At 40.7% G+C, this 22,801-nt stretch overlaps 2 protein-coding genes across 2 annotated transcripts; one reads left to right on the top strand and one right to left on the bottom strand.

Annotated features, from left to right (window-relative positions):
* Positions 1-5,457: 5,457 nt before the first annotated feature.
* Positions 5,458-16,387, top strand: atp8b4 (ATPase phospholipid transporting 8B4; the record flags this gene model as incomplete). Its single annotated transcript, XM_053427027.1, has 25 exons — positions 5,458-5,580; positions 5,670-5,768; positions 5,859-5,920; positions 6,032-6,104; positions 6,356-6,426; positions 6,591-6,670; positions 6,821-6,979; positions 7,123-7,211; positions 7,960-8,156; positions 8,556-8,764; positions 9,289-9,332; positions 9,422-9,587; positions 9,688-9,876; positions 10,603-10,718; positions 10,924-11,088; positions 11,173-11,284; positions 11,360-11,465; positions 12,111-12,249; positions 12,663-12,846; positions 13,381-13,604; positions 13,706-13,789; positions 14,087-14,332; positions 14,423-14,561; positions 14,640-14,770; positions 15,418-16,387. Coding segments are annotated over 25 exons (3,501 nt in total), but the record flags the coding sequence as incomplete, so codon positions are not given.
* A 492-nt stretch (positions 16,388-16,879) lies between these two features.
* On the bottom strand, positions 16,880-22,060 carry galk2 (galactokinase 2). Its single transcript, XM_053427026.1, has 10 exons — positions 21,903-22,060; positions 21,714-21,802; positions 20,946-21,069; positions 20,549-20,642; positions 20,272-20,418; positions 20,081-20,179; positions 19,741-19,893; positions 19,331-19,541; positions 18,538-18,739; positions 16,880-17,455 (listed from the first exon to the last, which is right to left on the bottom strand). Exons 1-10 carry the CDS (start codon positions 21,950-21,952, stop codon positions 17,251-17,253), a joined length of 1,374 nt encoding a protein of 457 aa, XP_053283001.1. The 5' UTR covers positions 21,953-22,060; the 3' UTR covers positions 16,880-17,250.
* Positions 22,061-22,801: the final 741 nt, after the last annotated feature.

Genomic DNA, 22,801 nt, shown 5'->3' with positions numbered 1-22,801 from the left:
CTGACAGGAAATATATTTGGTTTTATTGGACTATTAGCACATCAACTCCATCCATCTCTCATGCTATGCCTTGATGTGTTGTTTCTCCACTTCCTTTGGAATATCCTTCCATTTTAAGTCCCTTCAGAGTGACTGATTGTACCTCAAAACCTTCTGGAGCTGTTTGCTGATATTGGCATAGTTTGATTTTATTATTTTTTTCAACTTTACTTGAAATTACGCATCAAATGTTCACCCTGTCACAGTATGCTTATTGCACACAGAGTACCAAAGGAGATGTGTGGGTAGTAACATTTAAACCAGGATGCTGTGCTCTCAACGCATACTGCATGTGACTATGCAGCATTCTTTCATTAGCAAAGCTCATTCATGTCAACAGCTGGAGTGCAGAGGAACCCAGAAGCCAGCAGGGGGCAGCCTCAGGACATCACATGGAAACAAGCAGCAGCTTGATTCTTGAAAGGCGTCAGAAGTCAAGGCTGGAAACTATGGAGCCAGAACAGTCTCAAAAGGATTAAATGCACACAGAAATGAATACATGCGCAAAAAAGATCCACAAATACATTTTCAATGCTCACACAAATATGTTTCATTCCATATATAAGTAAAAAAAAATCACATGTAAAATATAAGATTCATAAACATATTTCCGATGCACACACAAATAGAAAAAAAATTCACAAATATATGCATGTAAAAGTATTTGCAATCTTCATCAAATACATATTTGGAGCTTGTTACATTCATATATAAACTGTTGGACCTGCATTTACAAAGTGCTTTTAATTTGTAAACCTCGCTGCATTTGTGTGTGAGACTTTTGAGACTTTTGAGACTCCCCTGACGTGTCTCTGTTTCACGAATGTGTTTTTTCTAAGAGGGGATCGTCTGCAGCCAATCAGATGTCTCACTCCTGTACAGCCAATCACGTGAGTGCCATTACACGACGTCATTAAAACGCGCGCAGGCAGCCTGGAGGTTTTTAGCCCGCCAGCCAATAGACATAGAATTAGTAGACGCTGATTGGCTCCTCACACACAGAGAACGATGACAACAGAAAAGGGCTGTTGATGACGCGACAGTTTTGCTGAAATAAAGTGACACCCAGCGGCTCAAAATGCTTATGTTATCGCAGCGGTTCCCCGGTATTGTTTCCAAACTGCGTTGCTAATTCAACAGCTGCAACAGCTTGAAGCTACACGGAGGCAGCTAGCTCCCCCCAGCTCCCACACACAGTCAGCACGGACACCCGATACTAGCGACTACCAAGTGTTTGCTTCTAACCTGACGGTGTTTGAGAAACAGTGTCATGAGAGCCTTGGGATTAAGTCAGCGGGTTTTTGCGCTGTTCCCACCGCAGTTAGCATGGTGGCTAGCCCGCTAGCCCCGTTATCAAAGTTCGTTATAACCGTATGTGATCGTACACACATGCTGTAAGTGCTCTAACCAGCCACAGTCAGCCGGACAACCCCGCTGGCTTAACACACTTGTCACATTAATCATAGAGTCGTAGTTGTGATTTAGGTTTATTGTGATTTAGGGAATGAAACAGGAAGTTAGAGGTCCGGAAATGACGCCGGGTGGAAATTATGTTTTTAGTGGACCAATCACAGCCAGGTGCTATCCGTGGGCTGTCCGCCATTTCGACGTGTAGTTAGAAAAATGTGTTTATGAATCTTATATTTTACATGTGAATTTTTTTTTCTTATATATGGAATGAAACATATTTGTGTGAGCATTGAAAATGTATTTGTGGATCTTTTTTGCGCACGTATTCATTTCTGTGTGCATTTAATCCTTTTGAGACTGTTCTGGCTCCATAGTAAACTACTGGGTTATTCTCTAACAATAGGTTTTTAAAGCATTTAAAATCGTCCAGTATCTAAAATCCCAAAATATAAAAGTAACATTTAAGTAAGGCTGTAGAAAATATTTTCTCCGAAGTCTGTATCAAAAGCAGCATAGAATGTTCTGCAATAAGGTGGTCCCGGGTTCAATCCACATTCTCTCCCATCTTCATGCCGATATACCGAACTCTTAAAATTGGCAGTGATTTCAGTTACTTATTATTTGCAAAATATCTTGCACTATGTCAATTTAAATTAATTAAATAAAAGGATAAATTTAAATTAAATGAATAAAAAAAAAGAACCTGCGCACGCAATGGGCTTCTGTGCAGAATGTGCGTTTGTGCGCAGAATGTGCGCAATGGGCATCTGCGCAGAATGTGCGCAATGGGCTTCTGCGCAGAATGTGGGCAGTGGGTTTGTGCGCAGAATGTGCGCAGTAGGCATCTGCGCAGGATGTGTGCGATTTTTTTTTTTTTTTTAATTTTTTTTTTCTAATTTGACTTAATTTAACTTAATTGTTTTTATATTTAATTTAATTAAATTAAGTTAAATTTAATTTAATTTAATTTTAATTTTAACTGTCTGTCTGTCAGTGCTCGGGCCCTAATAAATCAAATAGTGTGACATTTTTATCCCTCTCTCAGTCCATCACTTTGATTCAGATTAAAAGATTTCTGGTGAAGGATATTTCCCTATTTTAAAGTGGAAAGAATTTGAATTGTAGTAAACTAAGAGAGTTAGAGAGCGTATATCCCTAAAAAGCTGATGATCAGAGGTTTTTTCGGGCTGGATCAGGGGTAAATGATCGGGCTGGATCAGGGGTAAATGATGCTGGTCGTCACAGGTGACTGACCTACGGAAGCTAGCCCCCCAACCCCCCACAGGAGATTATGTGCTTGTGTGTGTGTGAAGCGAGGAAGGATGCGGACCGCTTTTCCTGGCGCTCCCGGTGCTGCCGGTGCATCCCGGGGTTACAGGATGATGGTGTGACGTCACTATATTGTTTTACATTGTATGTGTCACGTCATGATAAATCAGTCTCCTGTGCCGCCCTCTCGGCAATTTGCGCCCTAGGCAACCGCCTATGTCGGCTGTACCAGGAGCCGCCCCTGACTACCACTATATCAAATGAAATAAAAAATAAGAATAAGAATGATATGAACAATTCTGAAAGAAAGTTTCCCAAAATAACCACAGTGGTTAAATCCAATCTGACAGTCCCCTGCTGCTACACGCACACACACACACACACACACACACACACACACACACACACACACACACACACACACACACACACACACACACACACACACACACACACACACACACACACACACACACACACACTCACACAGCTCCAGCATGAGACGCTGGTGTCTTCCTGAACCATTTTCACAGTCTGCAGTCAGCCCCCCCCCCCCCCCCCTCTCTCTCTCTCTCTCTCTCTCTCTCTCTCTCTCTCTCTTTCTCTCTCTCTCTCGCTTCTTCTCTAACCGTTTACATGACTCCATCCACGGCTGGAGGAAACTTATGCAAGGAAAGGAGAAATGGAGGCAGTCTTTAGAAATATTACCATGATATACCCAAACACAAAGAGAGCCATTTCCTTAAAAAATGACTAAACTGTACATCAAGTCTGAGGGATGTTTGTACTTGGGACTTTTCACTAAGAAGACCGCTCACTGGGAATTTATCTGCTGCTGGAGCTTGTCTCAAGACAAAAGAAACCAGACACCACTTTGCTTCCTATTGCCTCCGATTATTACAGACTTGTTCCTCCTCCAACACATCCACTCCACTTGTGCTCCTCTGTAGAATGGTCAGCACCACACTTTTTATTATTGTATGCAGTCAGATAGATTGTTATTGTGTCTTTCAAGACAAGGAGCAGGAGGTCCCAGGACAAGATGGCATTCTGGAGGAGAAATACTCTTGTTGGTAAGATAAATATTTTCTATTCATTTTCATTTCCTTTACTCAACAAAGTAAAATCATTCTTTTTTAGTTTTTATGAAGGAGCAGGTCCTTTATTGTAGTCTATATTAAATGTTACAACAATAGATAAACAACATATTGCAGTATTCAGTATTCAGTTAATGCATGAGGATTTCTTAAACGATCTAAAATAGGTTAGGAACAATAAATCTGGTTTTACATTAATAAGTTGTTCACATTTGTTAAAATTATTGTTATTATTGTTACTGTATCAATGTTGAGTCGCAGTGGTGTGAAATATTTCCTGAGGCAATTGTGATTAATTTTGCCGCTGCATGATATCCCAGTGCTGTTCGGACTTGCAGGCTGACTCAAGAGTCTGTAGAAGTCTCTTGTAAAGAAGTTAATCTCCTTCAGGAATCAGAAAACTTAATCTCCTTGTGCTTTAAAAACAACATGGCATTGATGCATCTTCTAATCAAATGCTTAAGCAGAGTGAAGCCTTCAAACAACAAAAGCCTTTTTTAAATAATTGATTGTTATAGTAACTGATAGGAGGGTGAGGGCAGTCTGTTTTGTGTGAGGCTCTATCCTGTTGCAGCATCTCTGCATGTCTATCATGCATAATTCAACAATGATTTAAGCTCATTTGGAAACAACTGATCTAGCGCTGAGCTCCTTCAGGCATCGCTTTATGTGGAAAGTTAATGGTTTCATCATTTAATATGCTTCCTCTTGGGACCGTTTAAAAAACATGGTCGAGCTTGACAATGACTCTTAATGCATCACCTTGACGTATGAGCCATGAGATGAATGTCAAAGCTTTAAGTGTGAATGAAGTCTTCAGTGAAGTCTCAGGCTGGTTCCATCTGCCATTTTAGAGGGTTAAGGTCATTCATATTTATTTATCTTGCTGTAGACACAAATACACCGATTTAAAATGTTGTATGATGCGATCTATGTGCTATAGATCTATATGCTTTTTGCATTCACAGAGAAGTGGGACCAAATTGTGACAACAAATGAGGTTTATAGTTATGAAATATTACTGAATGCCATTGAATAAAGTTATAATTAAATCCAATTTAATAAAACTTAAGTTGTATGGCCCCAAATTACAACATACAGTACATTATTTTGAAGCTGTTTAAAACTAGCACTTGAGGCTGGAAGTGCTTCTGATATTAGAAAGTAGTGATGATGTTGATGATGAGGATGATGAGGATTGTGATGATGAGGATGATGATGATGATGATGAAGATGATGATGATGATGATGATCTCTCTTTAAATTTGGTCTGTTTTGAGTCCCTTTCCTGTATGAGAGAGTGGCCTTTAATAAAACTCTGTCTAAAGTAATAAGTACCTGAGGACATGAGGGAGACACAGAAACTGCATCATGTGATCATGTGAAGGATGAATATACAGCTTGAAACATGAACAGCCTCTGTCCCAGCAGACGTGTTGACTCGTCATGGCAGGAAACCTGCAGGGCTCCTCACATTAACAAAGGTTCTTTCTCTGTATGTAGAGAGGGAACGCCACGTGAAAGCCAATGCACGGGACTACAATGACAAGTTCTCATACACTGCAAGTAAACATCACGACATCGCTTTTTATTTGCATCATCCACAAGCTCAGGCTGATCTGTATTTATTTCTAAGTGTGTCTTTATTCAGGACAATCACATAAAAACCTCAAAGTACAACATCCTCACCTTCCTGCCCCTAAACTTGTTTGAGCAGCTGCAGAGAGTGGCCAATGCTTACTTCATAGTGCTGTTGATACTGCAGGTAAGAGAAAATCTGTCTGTGAAGAGAAAATCTAATTCCACATATTGATTTATCCTATGGCTAACCTCAGATTTTTTCCTTTCACATAGCTTATTCCAGCGATATCCTCCCTGTCCTGGTTCACGACCATCGTGCCTTTGTTGTTGGTGCTGCTAATCACAGCTGTGAAGGACGCCACAGACGACTACGTCAGTTCATCCAGATCAGTTTGTGTTTGTAAGCTCTTCCAAACACTCCTCCCGTATCTCCCATGGTCATTTTTACTTCTTTAATTTCAGTTCCGACATAAGAACGATAAGCAAGTCAACAACCGTCAGTCTCAGGTTCTCATAAGGGGAAGGTATGACATAAAAAAAAAATTCAAATCAACTGCACAAATGATTGTATACTTTTTATTCTCAACGACATTTCATGGGTATAGTTGCAAGTTCTTGTGCTTTTTGTTCCCAAGTTTGCAGAATGAGAAATGGATGAACGTTCGAGTGGGGGACATCATCAAACTAGAGAATAATCAGTTTGTTGCCGTGAGTAAATTGTGCTATTGTGGTGTGTGCAGTGATACCAATTAGATGCTGCTCATATATTCAGAGTGTCGAATTTCCTTTTTCAATTTGTGAAACAATTTATTGGTGTAGGTTCATTTCTGTGTCTTTATGTCGGTATATAATGCAGGGAATAGTTATTGGAGGATCCAGAGGCGGCTGCTCTTTCAGGTTCAGTGGTAAACGATGTTTAGTATTTTCTCATTGGTGTTTCATATTGGTTTCACACTCAGGCAGACATCCTCCTCCTCTGTAGCAGTGAGCCCAATGGACTGTGTTACATTGAGACGGCAGAGCTAGATGGGTAAGTGCTGTAAACTAAGTAAAACTATAAAACATGATACAATGGTGTGACGATGGAAACTGTGAGAATATGAGACATGTAAAAAATGTGTCTGTAACTGTTTGATTCCTACATTTATATGTTCCATTAGAATAATTTTCCATTTTCCACTTTTCCCCTCACAGAGAGACTAATCTGAAAGTTCGTCAGGCCTTGACCGTCACCTCAGACTTGGGAGATGTTTCAAAGCTGGTGGACTTTGATGGTGAGATGATGTTTGGAATATTTATTCATGTACATTTTTGCTGTATGTGCATTTATGACATATTATTGTTGTATGATTAAGTATGTACACTTTCTGTAATGCATGTTGTTGACTGTTGTTCTCTGGAACTCTTTTAACTGTGGTTTTCAGGAGAAGTTGTTTGTGAGCCACCGAACAACAAGCTGGATAAATTCATCGGAACATTATGCTGGAGAGACAGTAAATACCCTCTGGATAATGACAGGATGCTGCTGCGAGGCTGTGTACTCAGAAACACTGAGTGCTGCTTTGGAATGGTGATATTTGCTGGTAAGATATTTAAATGTTTTTCATTCACCACGTCCATGAGCCTTGTCTGTTTTTCTTGTGTATTTCTCTCTCTGACTTTCCCACGAACCCTCCTGTTGCTCAGACTCTTTCTTCACTGATGATGTTTCCTCTTTATTCAACAGGGCTGCAAACCAAACTGATGCAGAACTGTGGAATAACTAAATTTAAGAGAACAAGTATTGACAAACTCATGAATACTCTGGTTCTTTGGGTGAGCCGCAGTTTGCTTATTCATGGACATGTACACACTATATTTTTCCAATTCATCAGAAGGGGCGTTCTTAAGCTCCTTAAATGCTCCGTCAATTGCACAGCCTATACTTTTGCATCACTGTGATGGGTTTGCACAATAACACATTGTGTCTAGTCTTGCACTCACCCCTAAAAATGTCAGGTAAAGCACCAACGGAGGCTGACCATTCTTACAAGTGGTTGAAGCAGTTGACCGATCACAACAAACTGAGCCAACGGGCCAATCCGAGCACACTGATGTTTATTGGGAGGTGGGGGGGTTTCTTAAAGAAACAGTAGCAAAAACCAAGCTTTTCGGACAGAGGCTGAAAAGAGGAGCTCCAGCAACGGACGGTCTTAGGACAATGTTTTGTTTTCTGAACACTGGAGCATGCAAACATTTTCAACTGGCAACCCATATTTAAAATGATGTCTCCTTTAAAGGCTCAGCCCACTGGCACATGCAGCTTTTATGTGTTCTGGTTTATTTGACCAGCTCAGATATGTGATGTAATTTATAGTAAGAGTAAGTTGTCCCAGTAGAGTGGGCCCAACAACACAAATCAGAGCATGAGGGACATTACAGTCAAGCGTAGTGTGTACATCCACTCAGTCCTGAGAAGAAGCACTTGAGACATGTGTCTGTGTACTGAGAGTCTAGCACAGTTGTTATGATAGTTAAGGGACAACCTTCGATATCAACATTAAACGCTGATTCTGTATTTCAGATCTTTGCCTTCCTCATTTGCATGGGAGTTATTTTGGCCATTGGAAACACGATTTGGGAGAGTCGTATCGGCAGAAGGTTCCAGGTGTTCTTGCCTTGGACGGAGTTTCAGAGCAGCGCTGTTTTTTCTGGCTTCCTCACCTTCTGGTCCTACATCATCAACCTCAACACTGTTGTGCCCATCTCACTGTATGTCAGGTACAGTCAAAGAACATGCACCCGTCTGCAAAAGTTTTACATTTCATTTAATCATCCTATTTATAACTGGAGGAGTGTCTCTCGGTCTGCGTGTGTGAATTAAAATGTTCCCAATAACCGCTCATCCGATCAACGTGGTGGGTGAGTAGCTGCTGGTCTTAGGAAGTGCAGTGTCAACTGTGAGGTTTCCTGGATGAGCGGTTCTTCAGTCAATCAATCAACAGAGATAGTATCTTTTGAAATGAGATCCAACCACCTGATGGTGATCTCAATAAAGATGTCTTCACGGTTCATGCTCGAGCTCTATGGTCACTCGGTTCAAGCAGGGGACATCTTATTTTGAAAAAAGAAACATGTATAAGTTGTATTATACAATGAGCTGTATGACCTTTCCTTCAGTGTGGAGGTCCTGCGGCTCGGTCACAGTTACTTCATTAACTGGGACAAGAGAATGTACCACGGTCCGACGAACACTGCAGCTGTAGCTCGCACCACCACCCTGAACGAGGAGCTGGGCCAGGTGCAGTTCATCTTCTCCGACAAGACCGGCACCCTCACCCAAAACATCATGGTGTTCAGCAAGTGCTCCATTAATGGACAGACGTATGGTACGGAGCTTTGTGATCCTCTTAAATAACTTGTATATTACTGTTTGAAAATGTAAATGATTTGCTTTCTTTGGGATTAAGAAGTACTTAACTCAAATAGAGCACAATTCTTTAAAATAAAGGAAGAAAACATTATTTTAATTCCATTTACATCTCCATCAGACCTCCATTAGACCACATTGACTTGCTGATAACTGAAAATATACCACATCATGAGACGCCTCCCTTTATAGCAACTGTATCCTGTTACTTTTAGAGGACAGTTTCATAACGGCAGAAAGGTTTCTTCAGACTTCTGCAAAGCCTTCCATGAAACACTCATTAAAACTCTACTGGAAACCACTGATTGCTTTTATTTTGTTTGTATGAAAACATAATGTGCTCAATTACTGTTTCATCTGTTTTAATTCAGTCTTAAAAGCCCTATTGAGAAGTTTATTTATAAACAACAATCACACAGGCAGCGCAGCATTTCTGTAATATTTGAGAAAGATGTTCAACTCGAACATTTTTTGTTCTCGTAGGTGATATTTATGATGAATTTGACCAAAAGATGGAAAATACAGAGGTAAGTAAGTTAAAGTAGCTAATTTACTAACTCTCTGATACTATATTCATTTTCTACCGTCCATGCTGATGGTGAGAATGTCCCCTCAGGGAACAGCTTGTGTGGACTTTTCCTTCAACCCTCTATGTGACCGAAGGTTTAAGTTTTACGACAGCAGCCTGGTGGACGCTGTAAAACTGGAGGATCCTGCCATGCAGGAGTTCTTTAGGCTGCTGGCTTTGTGCCACACGGTGATGCCAGAGGAGAAGACCGAAGGTAAAACACAAACACACACAGGAGTTGTAGAAGTGATACAAGCACATAGCCACTCAGTTTATTAAGGTGTTTTCTGAAAGATGTTTCTGTTGACATGAAGGACATCTAGTGTACCAGGCTCAGTCACCGGATGAGGCAGCTCTGGTCACCGCGGCACGGAACTTTGGGTTTGTCTTCCGGGCTCGAACCCCAGAGACCATCACTCTGTGTGAGATGGGGCAGGCCGTCGCCTACCAGCTGCTGGCCATACTGGACTTCAACAACGTGCGCAAGAGAATGAGTGTCATTGGTTAGGTCTTCACTTTTAACAGCAATGCTGTAGTTCATACGCTCGTAGTATCTTTTCATTCAGATTAATAATCAGGAAAATGAAATTAATCCCACTTATTATTTATAACATCTTTATTTTGATAAGGCATGATTTAAAAAAGGTTTATAAAGCAGTGATTAATGGCTTTATTATGTGGTGAACATTTGACTCTCTGACCTTTGAGAAAAGAGCTGAAGGACATCTGGAAAAGAACAGTTAAAAAAAAAAAGTGTATTAATATTCATAACAAATGTGTATTGGCTAGTTGTGGAAGCCTTTATTGACGATTAATTAACATTTACAGGTTTACACCTGTAAATGTAAAGTATGGCAAAGTATTACACTTTGCCAGCTGGCAAAGTATTACACTTTGCCAGCACAAGGGCTGGCAAAGTGTAATACTGGAGGAGGATTTTCCACAACCTGGCAACCCAAAAGTGATTGTTTATAACTAACTGATCTATAAAGCGTGGTAAAATGATTTATTAACCATTAATAGAGCCATTAATTACAGTTTATAAAGCCTTACTAGACAGTGGTACAGTGGTCAGTAATCGATCCTAATTTTCAAATAGCAGTTTCAGTTTTGTATGTACATACATTTTGTTTGCAGTCTTTTATCTCAGGGTTTTTCTTTGTTGTTTGTATGGTAATAAGATCTGATTTCTTAACTAATGTAGTTTGTTCTCTTCCTGTGTTTTACAGTGAGAAATCCACAAGGCCAAATTAAACTTTACTCCAAAGGAGCCGACACTGTTATCTTCGACCGCCTGGATCCATCCAGTGAAGACCTCATGTACACAACCTCAGAGCATCTCAGTGTGAGTGCTGTTTGGATTGAAATAACTCAGTGACATAAGTGCACTATGCAATATGCACCATGCATCTGTATTTACTCATTTCAGAAATTGTAGATTGTACAATGACATGTCATCTGCCATAGCTATACAGTAGTTATATTATAATTACATACATTATTATGCTTTATTTAGTATTCAGATTTTGAGACTTTTCTCCCCCCTGCAGGAATTTGGCGGAGAAGGCCTCCGGACATTAGCTCTGGCCTACAAAGACCTAGATGAAAAGGAATTTGAAGTTTGGATGGAGAAGCTTCAGTTCGCCGGCACTGTGATTGAGAACCGGGAGGATCGGCTGGCGGTTCTCTACGAGGAGATCGAGCAGGGCTTGAAGGTAAAATCGACAGCTTCTCCTTTACATCCCTGAAAGGGTCGAACTAATTTAGTGTCTGCAGACTGACTGCTGTTCTGGTTGAAGCTTCTAGGAGCCACAGCAATAGAGGACAAGCTACAGGAAGGAGTCCCAGAAACGATCACGTGTCTAAATCTGGCCGACATTAAGATCTGGGTCCTCACAGGAGACAAACTAGGTAATTGTCTTATTGACCATAAAACTTTACTACCTGCTTACCCAGCTCTGATATATACTGTGTGTGATGTTCCAGAGACTGCTATGAACATCGGCTACTCCTGCAACATGCTGCGAGACGACATGAACGAGGTGTTTGTGATGTCTGGCCACACTCTGCTGGAGGTGCAGCAGCAGCTCAGGTGACGCATTATACATTTATCCTTTCACCTCTAATGATACAGCAGGAAATCTGATAGGCCACTGGGTTTATGGCCCCCGCGGGGGACAATCTTGCAGTCTAAAATCTTTGAAATATCTTTGCCTAAGAGTAACATATTTTAACCAGTTGATGAGGAAAATTCATACATTACAGGCGTAATATATTTTTTAAGGAATAATGAAGATTTACAAAAGGGCCCAAAATTGGGAGTATGGCAAGGGCAAACCAACAAATGGACACTCAGAAGTGTCAAGTGGACGTCAGCTCAGTAGGTGGTCCCTCATATCTTCATGCAGTGTAAAGCTTGTCGTCCCAGACCATTTCCCGATGTGCACTGGGGAAGTGATGCATCTGGGTGAGCTGTACTTAGCTCTGACCACTCGTGAGTGCCTGGAATGGTGGTGGAGGATTTCACTTTAACTTTACTACTTTACTATTATTTATATGTGTGTTCACAGTCTGCAGTCTGTTTATAATTTTTATAATAAAATAATTGTTTGAAGATTGTAATTCTGTCTCGGGGGGAGGCTTTCCCCTGGTCCCATACGCTCTGGTCCCCTAAAGTTCCGTGAAACACCCTCAGATTTTTGGACATGCAGGTTCACCTGCTCTTCTCTCTTGTCAGAAGTGCGAAGGAGCACATCCTCGGCCTGAGTCGAGTTGGCAGTGCAGGAGACGTTGAGAAGTCGGACATGTTTGCAGACTCTGTGTTCGAAGAAACCATTATAGCAGAGTACGCCTTAGTCATCAATGGACACAGTTTGGTAAGATACTCAAATGTGTTACGTTAAGTGAAATGATAACCCTCTTCTTTATTGTGCTTGTTTTCCCTGTGCTTGTTTATAGCTCGCAGGTTTCACCCAATTAAACAGTTGTTTGTGTTGCTGTCTGCTGAGTCGTGCATCTCTGCATCTGCTGACGGAGCTAAGTCTGTAATGAACAGAGAGCTGCTGTGCTGCTGAGGGCCCACGACGCTATTATAGGTTTTCATTAACATCCGTTTCCTCAGGGGAGCTGCTCCCTCGGCGCGCTTTGAGCAGTATGCATGTCGCACAACAGCTCGATGGAAGTGATGCATTCAGCAGCTTCTGCTCGGGGTTGCCTCTGCAGGGGGTTGATGTTATAGGATGGTAATGACAGGTTTTACAAGTATGATGAGTGTGTGTTGTCCCTGCAGGCTCATGCTCTGGAGCCACAGCTGGAGCACGTCCTGTTGGACTTGGCCTGTTTGTGTAAAACCGTCATCTGCTGCCGCGTGACTCCGATGCAGAAAGCTCAGGTGGTGGAGCTGGTGAAGAGGCACAAGAGGGCCGTCACCCTGGCCATAGGAGACGGAGCCAATGACGTCAGCATGATCAAGAGTAAATATCAGGATCGATCACTTTGAATGATTGAGTCTGACACTGACACAGCCTGATCACGAGCAGCGACATGAAGTGGAGCCCCAGTCTGTGCCTCTAGTGTTTTACTGCTGCACACACCAAGACCGTTTTCATGCTGTGATTCTTAATCCAAACAAAGATGGCAGCCAAAAATCTCCTTCTTCAATAGACACAAATTCCTCTAACTTAAAAACGATTTAATTAGGCATAAGAGTATTGCTGCATTTATTGTGTGAGATTCAGGTGCACTCTTCCTAAGCTGAACCTGACCTTTCTGTGCGAGCAATAGGACAATATACAGCTTATTTTAACAATATGAATATAATACATGTAGTCACATATATATTTGAGGTGTTTTAGTAATAGATAGAAAAGTGTATCAGCCAATTTCAATCTTTAGCATCACAGGTTACACCTTTTTAACACGAATAATTCAATATTCCAACGATCAATGATGTTCGATGTTTTACTTTCTAGTGTTGGTGAATGATACTTTGTGTGTCTGTGCCTCAGCTGCTCACATCGGTGTCGGCATCAGTGGTCAGGAGGGGATGCAGGCCGCTCTGGCATCAGATTACTCCTTCGCTCAGTTTCGGTACCTCCGGCGGCTCCTGCTGGTGCACGGACGCTGGTCCTACTTCCGCATGTGTCACTTCCTGTGTTACTTCTTCTACAAGAACTTCGCCTTCACGCTGGTCCACTTCTGGTACGGTTTCTTCTGTGGTTTCTCAGCTCAGGTGAGGATATGGTCATACATCATGAGGCCTTTATGCTCTGAATGTTTCTGGATTTTTTTATGTTGAATTAAATATGTACTGTCACTGTGTTCTTTCCACAGACTGTGTATGACCAGTGGTTCATAACCCTCTTCAATATAGTCTACACATCTTTGCCAGTATTGGCAATGGGACTTTTTGATCAGGTAAGAATATACGAGGGTAATACATCATCGACTTCTATTAAGTCATTAATAAATTAAAAGTTCATTTTAATTTGAAAGATATTGCTTAATCAGGAATATTATATAACTGTCGACTTCAACTTACATTTGACTTGAACCTCTAACCGTATCAACCCAAACTCATATCAAAGTACAACACTGTACATTCTTATTACCTCCTGTGCCTTTTCCTGCAAGCACTTACCAACCTGTCACTTTTCCCCTCACAACGATATAAAATATCTATTATAAAAAAATAACAATCATTATTTTCTAAAGGACGTCAACGACCACATCAGCCTGCGCCACCCGAGCCTGTACAGACCCGGCCAACAGAACCTCCTCTTCAACAAGCGTCAGTTCTTCCTGTGCACGCTGCAAGGGGTGTGCACGTCCTTCCTGCTTTTCTTTATCCCCTACGGAGCCTTCTCTGTCATGGTGAGAGAGGACGGCTCCCACTTTTCAGACCAACAAGCTTTTTCTGTCACTATAGCAACATCCTTGGTTATAGTCGTGAGTGTTCAGGTACGGCTATAAATATACACAAACAGTTGCCCCGTTTATAATAAGATTAGGACTTTTAATTGTGTTTATGACGCATTTGTTTGGTTTTAGATTGGACTTGACACACACTACTGGACAGCTGTCAATCACTTCTTCATATGGGGGAGTCTGACCCTGTACTTTGTCATTTTATTCGCGGTGCAAAGCAACGGCATGTTCGGCATCTTTCCCAGTCATTTCCCATTCGTAGGTATGTTGGGTTCATTGTGAGATAATAAAAGCTGAAGCATGGATATTGAGTACAAATAAATTTAATGTATCTCCTCAGGTACGGCCCGTAACTGTCTGTCAGAGAAGAGCGTATGGTTGGTCATTCTGCTAACCACTGTTGTGTGTGTGGTGCCGGGATTAGTCGTCAGCTTCCTGAGAATAGACCTCTTCCCAACTCCAACAGATAAGGTGCGGTAACTTTTATGGATATAATGGGTTTCATGAGGTCACAGTGACCTTTGACATCCAAGTTCAAATCAATTCATCCTTGAGTCAAACTGAACGCTTGTACGAAAATGTAAGAAATGTGTCCTTGAGCTATCATGTTCACAAGAAAGGAATGGACGCACTAACGAACTGGAAACATAAGTCTCTGGTTGCAAGCATAAAAACAAAGATTAGAGGAAAGTCAAAATAATAAATACACAACCGGAAACTTTTCTTACTGATGGTAAATAGTAATAGCAATTTTTTGACCTTGATGACCACTCAAAGTGCTTTACAGTACAGTTTTTCCAAATCACCAATTCAGATTGAAAATCACTGGATTGAATAACACAGAGTTTAAGAATTTAACTGTATGTAAGATTAGCTCCATCTCGACCAGCTACAAAAGTAAAACACTGCTAAAACATTGATGTATCAGTAAGAACAGTCATCAGTCATTACGCCAATTTTTCTGCAGAACAATTATTTCTACTCTTTGATAATATTTTTGCAAGATTAGTTAAATAGGATTTTTAAAGAAAAAATTGCAGTATGATTGTAATATAATATTCTCACATTGTGGTATTGGTTTGTATCTAAGTACTTCCACCACTGCTGTATTTCAACAGGTTCGTCACCAACTACAGTCCAGAAAGAGGCAACGGCCTCAGGAGCAGAACCTGAGGCAAAGTCGCAGGACGAGCTCCCGTCGCTCTGCTTATGCCTTCTCCCACCAGCAGGGTTACGGAGAGCTGATCACCTCAGGCAAGAACATGAGGACGAGCAGGGTGTCTACCGCTCGCTCCGCTCAAAGAACACAGCACAGCTCCAACTGGATAGAAAATGTGTTAAAGAGAAAGAACGAAGTCTCCTGCATCTCTGATGAGAGCACAGAAGCACCGGAGAAGAGCGACAGAACGTGACAGACTCTGTAGCAGCATCAGCACAACACACTGAGCTCCACCGCCAATGAACACTATTTAAACTATAGGATACCAAAAACAAATGGATCCCACAGACCAAGCACAAGGTGTGAGTGAGTTTATACTCAAATCCAACAACTCACAGGTACCTCATTTTGTATCAATGTGAGTCACGTGGACTCTTGAAAGTGAAAGGCCAATTTAAACAAATACGTTTCTAAACTGTATCGAGCAAAACACAATTAATTTATATAATCTGGTCTGACAACAGCAGCTTCAGAATGATTGAAGGCAATGTGTTGTCAATGTCATCCTGCATTAACTGATCATATTTGATTTTTAAGCAGTTGCGAGTTTTTTCTATATTATATCGATGGCATGTCTGTAAAGTCTGTAAAGCCATATGCGTTGAAACTTTCACCTCAACCTACAAAGACAGAGGTTTGTGTAATTACTTGAATAAAGCTGCTGAATATAGTGATAATCACAAATTAGCTACGGATTTAAATCTCTGGTTACGTTTTACTGACTTCATATTTCGCCCTTTCAAACGCCATTGAACAAACTATGACCTCAAATATGGGATTTATAAAACTCACAGCATTGTGGACAAGGACGTGGTATAGAATGATTCTGAGAGCTGTATTCTATGTGCCATGCCTTGTATATCTGACATCTTCTCAAAAACCCTCATAAAAACAACGATTTCTTTCCTCACAGTTCATCATAATCAAATTCCAAATATGATTTTTATTTTCAATTTGGTTCTAATGAACGAACTACAATGTCACTCAGAAGAGCACATACCTCCGCCCCTAATCCTCACATTAAGTACAGACACAGAGAATGTGCCTTATACCACCGAGCCTCCACCATCACTGTGTCACTCTAATGAAGTAAAAAAATGATCGTGTGAAGAATCTCAAGGGCAGACGAGCGTGATCCTGTCATCAGGACTTTTCATTCTGATTCGCCCAAAGGCTCACACAACTTTAACTTCACCATCACAACAGCTGAAGAAACATGGCTTAGTAAGGCTGTTCCGATGATGTACATGTAAAGCCGGAAAATATTCATCATGTTTAATTCTCCATGTTTTAACATCTTCATAACTACACAATGTTGATCCCTCACGTGTAAATAAAAGACGATTTTATAAAGCACAAAATAAACATGTTATTGTTATTTTATTTGACATCTGTTTCTCTTTAGAGGAAAACAGTCTGATGCCAACAATGAGACAGTGATAAAAAATCATTACAAAGAGTCAAACATTTATGATTTAAAAAAAGCATTGTTCCCTTAATTAAAGATATTGCACCAGTGAAATACATTTTTGGCCCTTCATTTCCTGATTATCCACAAAGCAGTCAAATGAAACACCAACTTAGGTTTACATTTTGTATCATCCTTATATATGCAAGTGCCTTCACCTCAAGTGTAAGAAAACAGGGGGGGGGGAAATAGGCATTCATTTATCTGGAGCTGTGTATTCGAACCTTATTCATTGCTGTACAAACAGCTTTAGTATGATCCACTTCACTCCAGGAAAACTGCAGCTCCTCCACCCGGCTTGGTCACAAACAAACTTTGTTTTTCAATCGCTGCTCTGCGTGGATCAGGAAGGTAGTAAGCCTCTCGTACAGCGTTTAAGAATGACTCCACCTTCTCATTGGGAACCATGGATACGGCACAGCCGCCCCAGCCTGCCCCAGTCAGCCGGGAGCCCACAGCCCCCGACTTCCTGTGACCAAGAGAAACACGAACAAGCTGTGTTACACGATTTCATGTAGCCAGCCAATTATACCTTCGATGATGTGATCATACATTTTGGAAGAATGTGAATCTGTAACGAAAGACAGAAACATGGAGAGAGCATGATAAAGACAGAAAGATGAAAAAAATGATATTTTGAATCCACTGTACACACTAGACAGACACAGCTATATTTAATACGGCCAACACTGAATATACAGAAGATAAGATGTCCACACACATGTTCCTCCAAGGTGTTCACACTTTAACGTTCATCCTCTTAGCTCATTGTGTTCACATCTGCTTATTAGCACTGCACACAAAGTCGAGCTGAGGCTGATCCTCATTAGTTTTGTCTTCCCCTCTGGCAGTGAGAGTAATTATACAAACAGGACTCTGCAACAAGATAAGTCCCCAGTTATGGGAAGCCATGCTCGAAGCTTCTCCAGCTAATTTTGAGACAGAGTGAGAATGTTGCCATGGAGACCTTATTTACAGTGCCTGTATTTATACCTATATTTTGTCTATTTACATGGGTCTACAAGAAAAGAACTACATGCAGTAATGTTAAATATGCATATGTTTGTCTCACACTGTACATCTGATCATATTTTATTCTATAGAATAAAAACTAAAGGATGCTCAGTGAGCGTGTACCTCCACCAAAGCTGATGCCCCGATCTTGCCAGGTTTAAGAAAATGAAAAAATAAAAAACTGGTTCTTCCCATTGATCCAGATCCAAATTATAATCAGTTATTTCTTGGGTCATCCCTCCACATTATTTAATGGAAATCAGTTCAGTGTTTTTTGACCAGACAGACAGAATGATAGACGGACGTGGTGGTCATTGCTGTCATTATGTGATTTTTGCATTTCTGAGTTTATTCTTTTGCATTAAAGAATTGTTTTGCAGCCTGGAGGCCCGAGTCTGAAGCATCTACTTGAAAAAAAGAGCTGCTTTTTATTTGATAAACCTCTTAAAGTAGATAAGCCAATGTCTAACTTCATCTTGTGTCCCGATTGTAAATCTGTGAGATCCATGACTGCAGTGAGTTTTGGTCAGTACTCACAGACAGATGCTGACCAGCTGATCCAGCTCAGGGCAGCTGCACTCGAACAGGTCTCTGCAGCTCGCATGGCTCTGGTTCATCAGGTCTCCCAGCAGCTGTACGGACTCTGCAGGTTCAGAGTCGCACACGGCCTTAAACTGCAGCACCCGCGCTGCTTCACCGTACACATGCTTGGCTCGCTGGTGCAGCTTAAAGTGCGTCACTGAAACATAGATATCACAATACTGATGTACAAAAATGTCACTCACGTTAATGTTGATCAAATAAAGTCTGTGATTACCTATAATTTGAATTACTCATCATGATAAAGATCGTTTTTTAGTCTATAAAATGTGTAAAATAAGGACAAATATCGTTTACAAGTTACCAGAAGCACAAAAAAATTTTCATCACAATGAATGAGCTCATTTTTTGAAATTGGAAAGTTCATTTAGGTTCTTTGATTTTTGACTTCAATAAACTCACCAATCGATAAAATTGCCATTGATTATATATTCATCCATTCTCTATACCATTTATCCTTTGAGGGTCACGGAGTAAGCTGGAGCCAATGCCCCCTGACATTGGGTGAGGGTCATCATATAGAGAGAAACAACCTTTCACACTCACATTCACACCTAGATAACCGAACTGTAATGTTTGTACCCAGATAAAACCCAGGCAAACACAGGGAGATCTTTCATTGATTAATGTTCTCTGAATCTACTGATCAACCAATGCTCAAACATTAGGTTTGATTTAGTTCTGAATCAAAAATACAAGTACACAGATGTCCCTGAGTCCTGTTACTCACTGTGCAGAGTGTTAGCGCTCAGCAGCTGCGTGGCGAACTGCTCAGAGGTGATGTGCAGCGCCTTGCAGATCTCCTCTCGGGTGTACGGCTCAGGGTGCAGCACCTCGTCCACCAGGGCCAGCATCTCCTCCAGGGAGGCTCCCAGCTCCTTCTGAGCTTCAGACAGCTTCAGCAGTTTGCTCGAGTCCAGACCCCGCGCCTGCGCCAGCATCTGAGGTAACACCAGTCGGACAAATTACCTCTATTCTCTGCACTTTAGCTAGAGATATAAAGCATCAACAACAAACAAATTGAGAAACGTCTGAACAAAGATACATGATGATAAACTTAGATTGTTTAATGTATTTGTCCCCTTTCAAATAGACCACTCCCAGGGTCAGGCTGAGAACCAGTGATCTGGATCACTGTACCTTTGTGGCGATGCGACACTCCACCACACGGATGTTGTAGTGAGAGGAAGACGCTTTGTTCATCTCCTTGCAGCAGTTGGAGATCACAAACACGGCGCCATCTGGGAGCTTGACATCAGTGGCCTTCAGAGGCTGGAACTCTATCAGTTTTGCCTGACAGACCATTGAAAAAGTTGTTAGACTACTCAAACAAACTACGTCCAAGTCAATACTTATATGGCAGGACCTTTGTACCTCAAACATGGTTATATTGTAAATATCAATGGTCTGGATGAAAAAATTATTGAGATCAACTTGCATTACTTGTTTGGCAACATGCACTTAAAGAGAAGCAACGTACGGTTCCTTCTTCAGCCAGGAATGAGATGGACTGGTCCATGCCTCCTCCCTCTAATCCAATGTAGTTCTCACACTTGGCACATATCTCAGCAAGAACCAACTAAAGATAATACAGATGTTACTTTTGAAATAAGAAAACCTACTTTTTTACCATGTAGATTCATGAAATGATTCAAAGTTAAAGCATTTTACCTTAGAGAGGGATTTCTGATTTGCCTCCATTGTTACAAGCCCGGCACAACAAACTAAGGCACTGGAGCTGGACAGACCAGAGCTCGGAGGAACGGTTCCATCAACGACACACGACATCCCAGAGAGACGGGCGATCCCACACTTCTCCTGCTCAGACAGACACAGCAGGAGGGTTAGTTGTAGAACAGAACAAAAAAGTATCATGATAAATTATCATTTCATTACTGTACTACTAGATTATTCATTAGAAGAATAAGAAGAATAAAATATGTCTTACCTGGATAGCTTTAACTCCACAGAGAAAATAATAGTACCACTGGGGATTGTCTCTGTCTATGACAATGTCCTCCAAACACGACACAGTGAAATCCCTGCACAGTGAGAAACAACAAGCATTCACTGATCACAGTGCTCATGATCAGAATTATATAGCTAACCAACAAAAATGTCACTTGAGAGATTCTGAAGCCATTTCCAAGGCTTAGTGGTGGAAAAGATGGACGTCCCTGCAGCTGTTTACCTGCGACTTCCAAATATAGGCTGAAAGTAGCTATAGTGAATCACTGAAGTAGTAGGAGCTATTAGCAATTTACCACCGACGTAGATTTAAATAACACTTCAAAAGTGACGACCACATGTAAAAGTTCAGAACTGGTCTGAATGATGAGTCTTACTTGAATTGAGGATTCATGTTGGCCAGCTGGATCGTCCCTGAACTGTTCACTGACACTGCAGTGAGGATATTCTGTTCAATGGCCATTGGAAGCACAGAATAGCCGCAGTAGTCAATGTGCTCTCCTGTTAAACATGAAATAGACAAGGATAATGTTAATATATTACCTAGTATGAATATCATTATCAATATCAATTATCAATATTCAGTTTTCACATAAAAAAAAAAAAAATTAAGACAAACATTCCCTCAGGTGTTTTCTTTGAACAAACTTAATGCTCAGATCTTAGGAGCCAACCAGCTGCTCACATGTAGCTGTGGTCTGGGAGGATCATTACATTATCAACTTTCTAATGAGGGAAACTTTTAAAATAGGTCAATAATTTGTAAATTATGGTGAAATCAATAGTCATTCATTCATTGTTCATAGATCATTTACATACGACTAATACAAACTGGTGTCAGATCGTAACATTCCCTGAGCTACTTCAGTAAGACAGTTGCTTTGCAAGTATCTACTTTTTGTGCGTTTACAGACTTATATATGTATATTTGTAAAGATCTGTAAAACTTGAACAAATTCTATCGTTTAAGGCCTTAAAACAATAATTATAAGCATTGTTACCAACTCCTTCACTATTAATAAAGCCATTAATTGTCACTTATAAACAACACCATTCGAGTCCTAATTCATTTAAAGGCTACATCTGTTTAATTCAGTCAAACCTATACAGCTGTACAACTAACAAAAAATACTGAGAGAAGTTACCTATCAGGTTCACTCTTCCTGGTGCATATGCATAGAAGAGAGGAGATTCTCCATATTTCTTTTCAAAGGTATTCTTCAGGTTTTGCAGCCTGCATGGGAAGAACGACACAAATACAACTCAGCTGATCAACGACTTATCCGACAAACTTCTCTTCCTCTGCATCTCGCACAACGAGCACTAACACTCACCTTTCGTTTCCGGTCATCTTGGTCTTTAGCTTCGGCGGGTTTGTTGCCATTTCTCCACTTTTACTGCGACAATCAGTGGAGCTCCGGTCGACGCACAGCAGAGCTCAGAGCTGTTGGCACATCCTGGTGCGGGTGGTCAGCTGACTGTCACAAGAGGATCCCGGATGTTGAACCGCAGACGAAGAAAACCGGCTGAGCTCAGCAGCAGAGTTCATGAATGATGTCTACAACCTGTGTGTACAACACGTAGACTCTTTGAAAGTAACGTAACTGTCCAAATGTACGATCAACTTTTCAATGAGCAAAATGAAAAACAATTTCCCCGAGTTTTCTTGGATTTTCTCTCCTTTATATTCATGTTATGTATAAGCTTTAATATAACGATTTATTTTTATAACTAATATTGTCTCCTCTATATGTCTGTTTATTTAACTGTACTGTCTGCTGAGCACTTATCATTAGTACTTGTTAATGTACACCTTTGTAAATAAAGTTGTTCTCTTTCCATTATTTTTCGTGATTCTATCACTTTTGACAGACTTGACTGTGTTGTAAAGATCTCAAAGTCAGTGTTGAACATTACTTTCATATTGTTCAATATTAATGTTCAAAATTAATCGTATAATCATGCACCGTTTTATTAGCCTGTAGCTGAATATCTGTACTTCCCTAGAGGTATAAGAAGATAAGGAAAAAAACTGATCAAACAAATCAAATGTTTTAAATTATGAAAATATTAAGTCAAACATGGGGGGATAGTAATATTGATTACCTGTTAATCTAAGTAAGTAAATGCAGTGACGTCATTACCCACAATTACAAAACGTTGTTACCATGGAGACTAGGAAACCTTCGTATACTCGTGTGCGCTGGTTTGCCGCTGCTAATGCGCGCGACTT

This window comes from Pleuronectes platessa, chromosome 7 (genome assembly GCF_947347685.1).
Source record: "Pleuronectes platessa chromosome 7, fPlePla1.1, whole genome shotgun sequence".
NCBI lineage: Eukaryota > Metazoa > Chordata > Actinopteri > Pleuronectiformes > Pleuronectidae > Pleuronectes > Pleuronectes platessa.
The sequence above is the reverse complement of the archived record's forward strand: the minus strand, read 5'-3'. Positions and strand labels throughout refer to the sequence as shown.

Bases quoted from the DNA above. Each gene is read 5' to 3' on its own strand.
- galk2 (XM_053427026.1), bottom strand. From the start codon at position 21,952: ATGGCAACAAACCCGCCGAAGCTAAAGACCAAGATGACCGGAAACGAA. The intron at 19,894-20,080 runs GTACGTTGCTTC...ATGGTCTGTCAG, and splicing joins TCCTGGCTGAAGAAGGAACC to GCAAAACTGATAGAGTTCCA. The intron at 18,740-19,330 runs GTGAGTAACAGG...TCTATGTTTCAG, and splicing joins GAGCGCTAACACTCTGCACA to TGACGCACTTTAAGCTGCAC.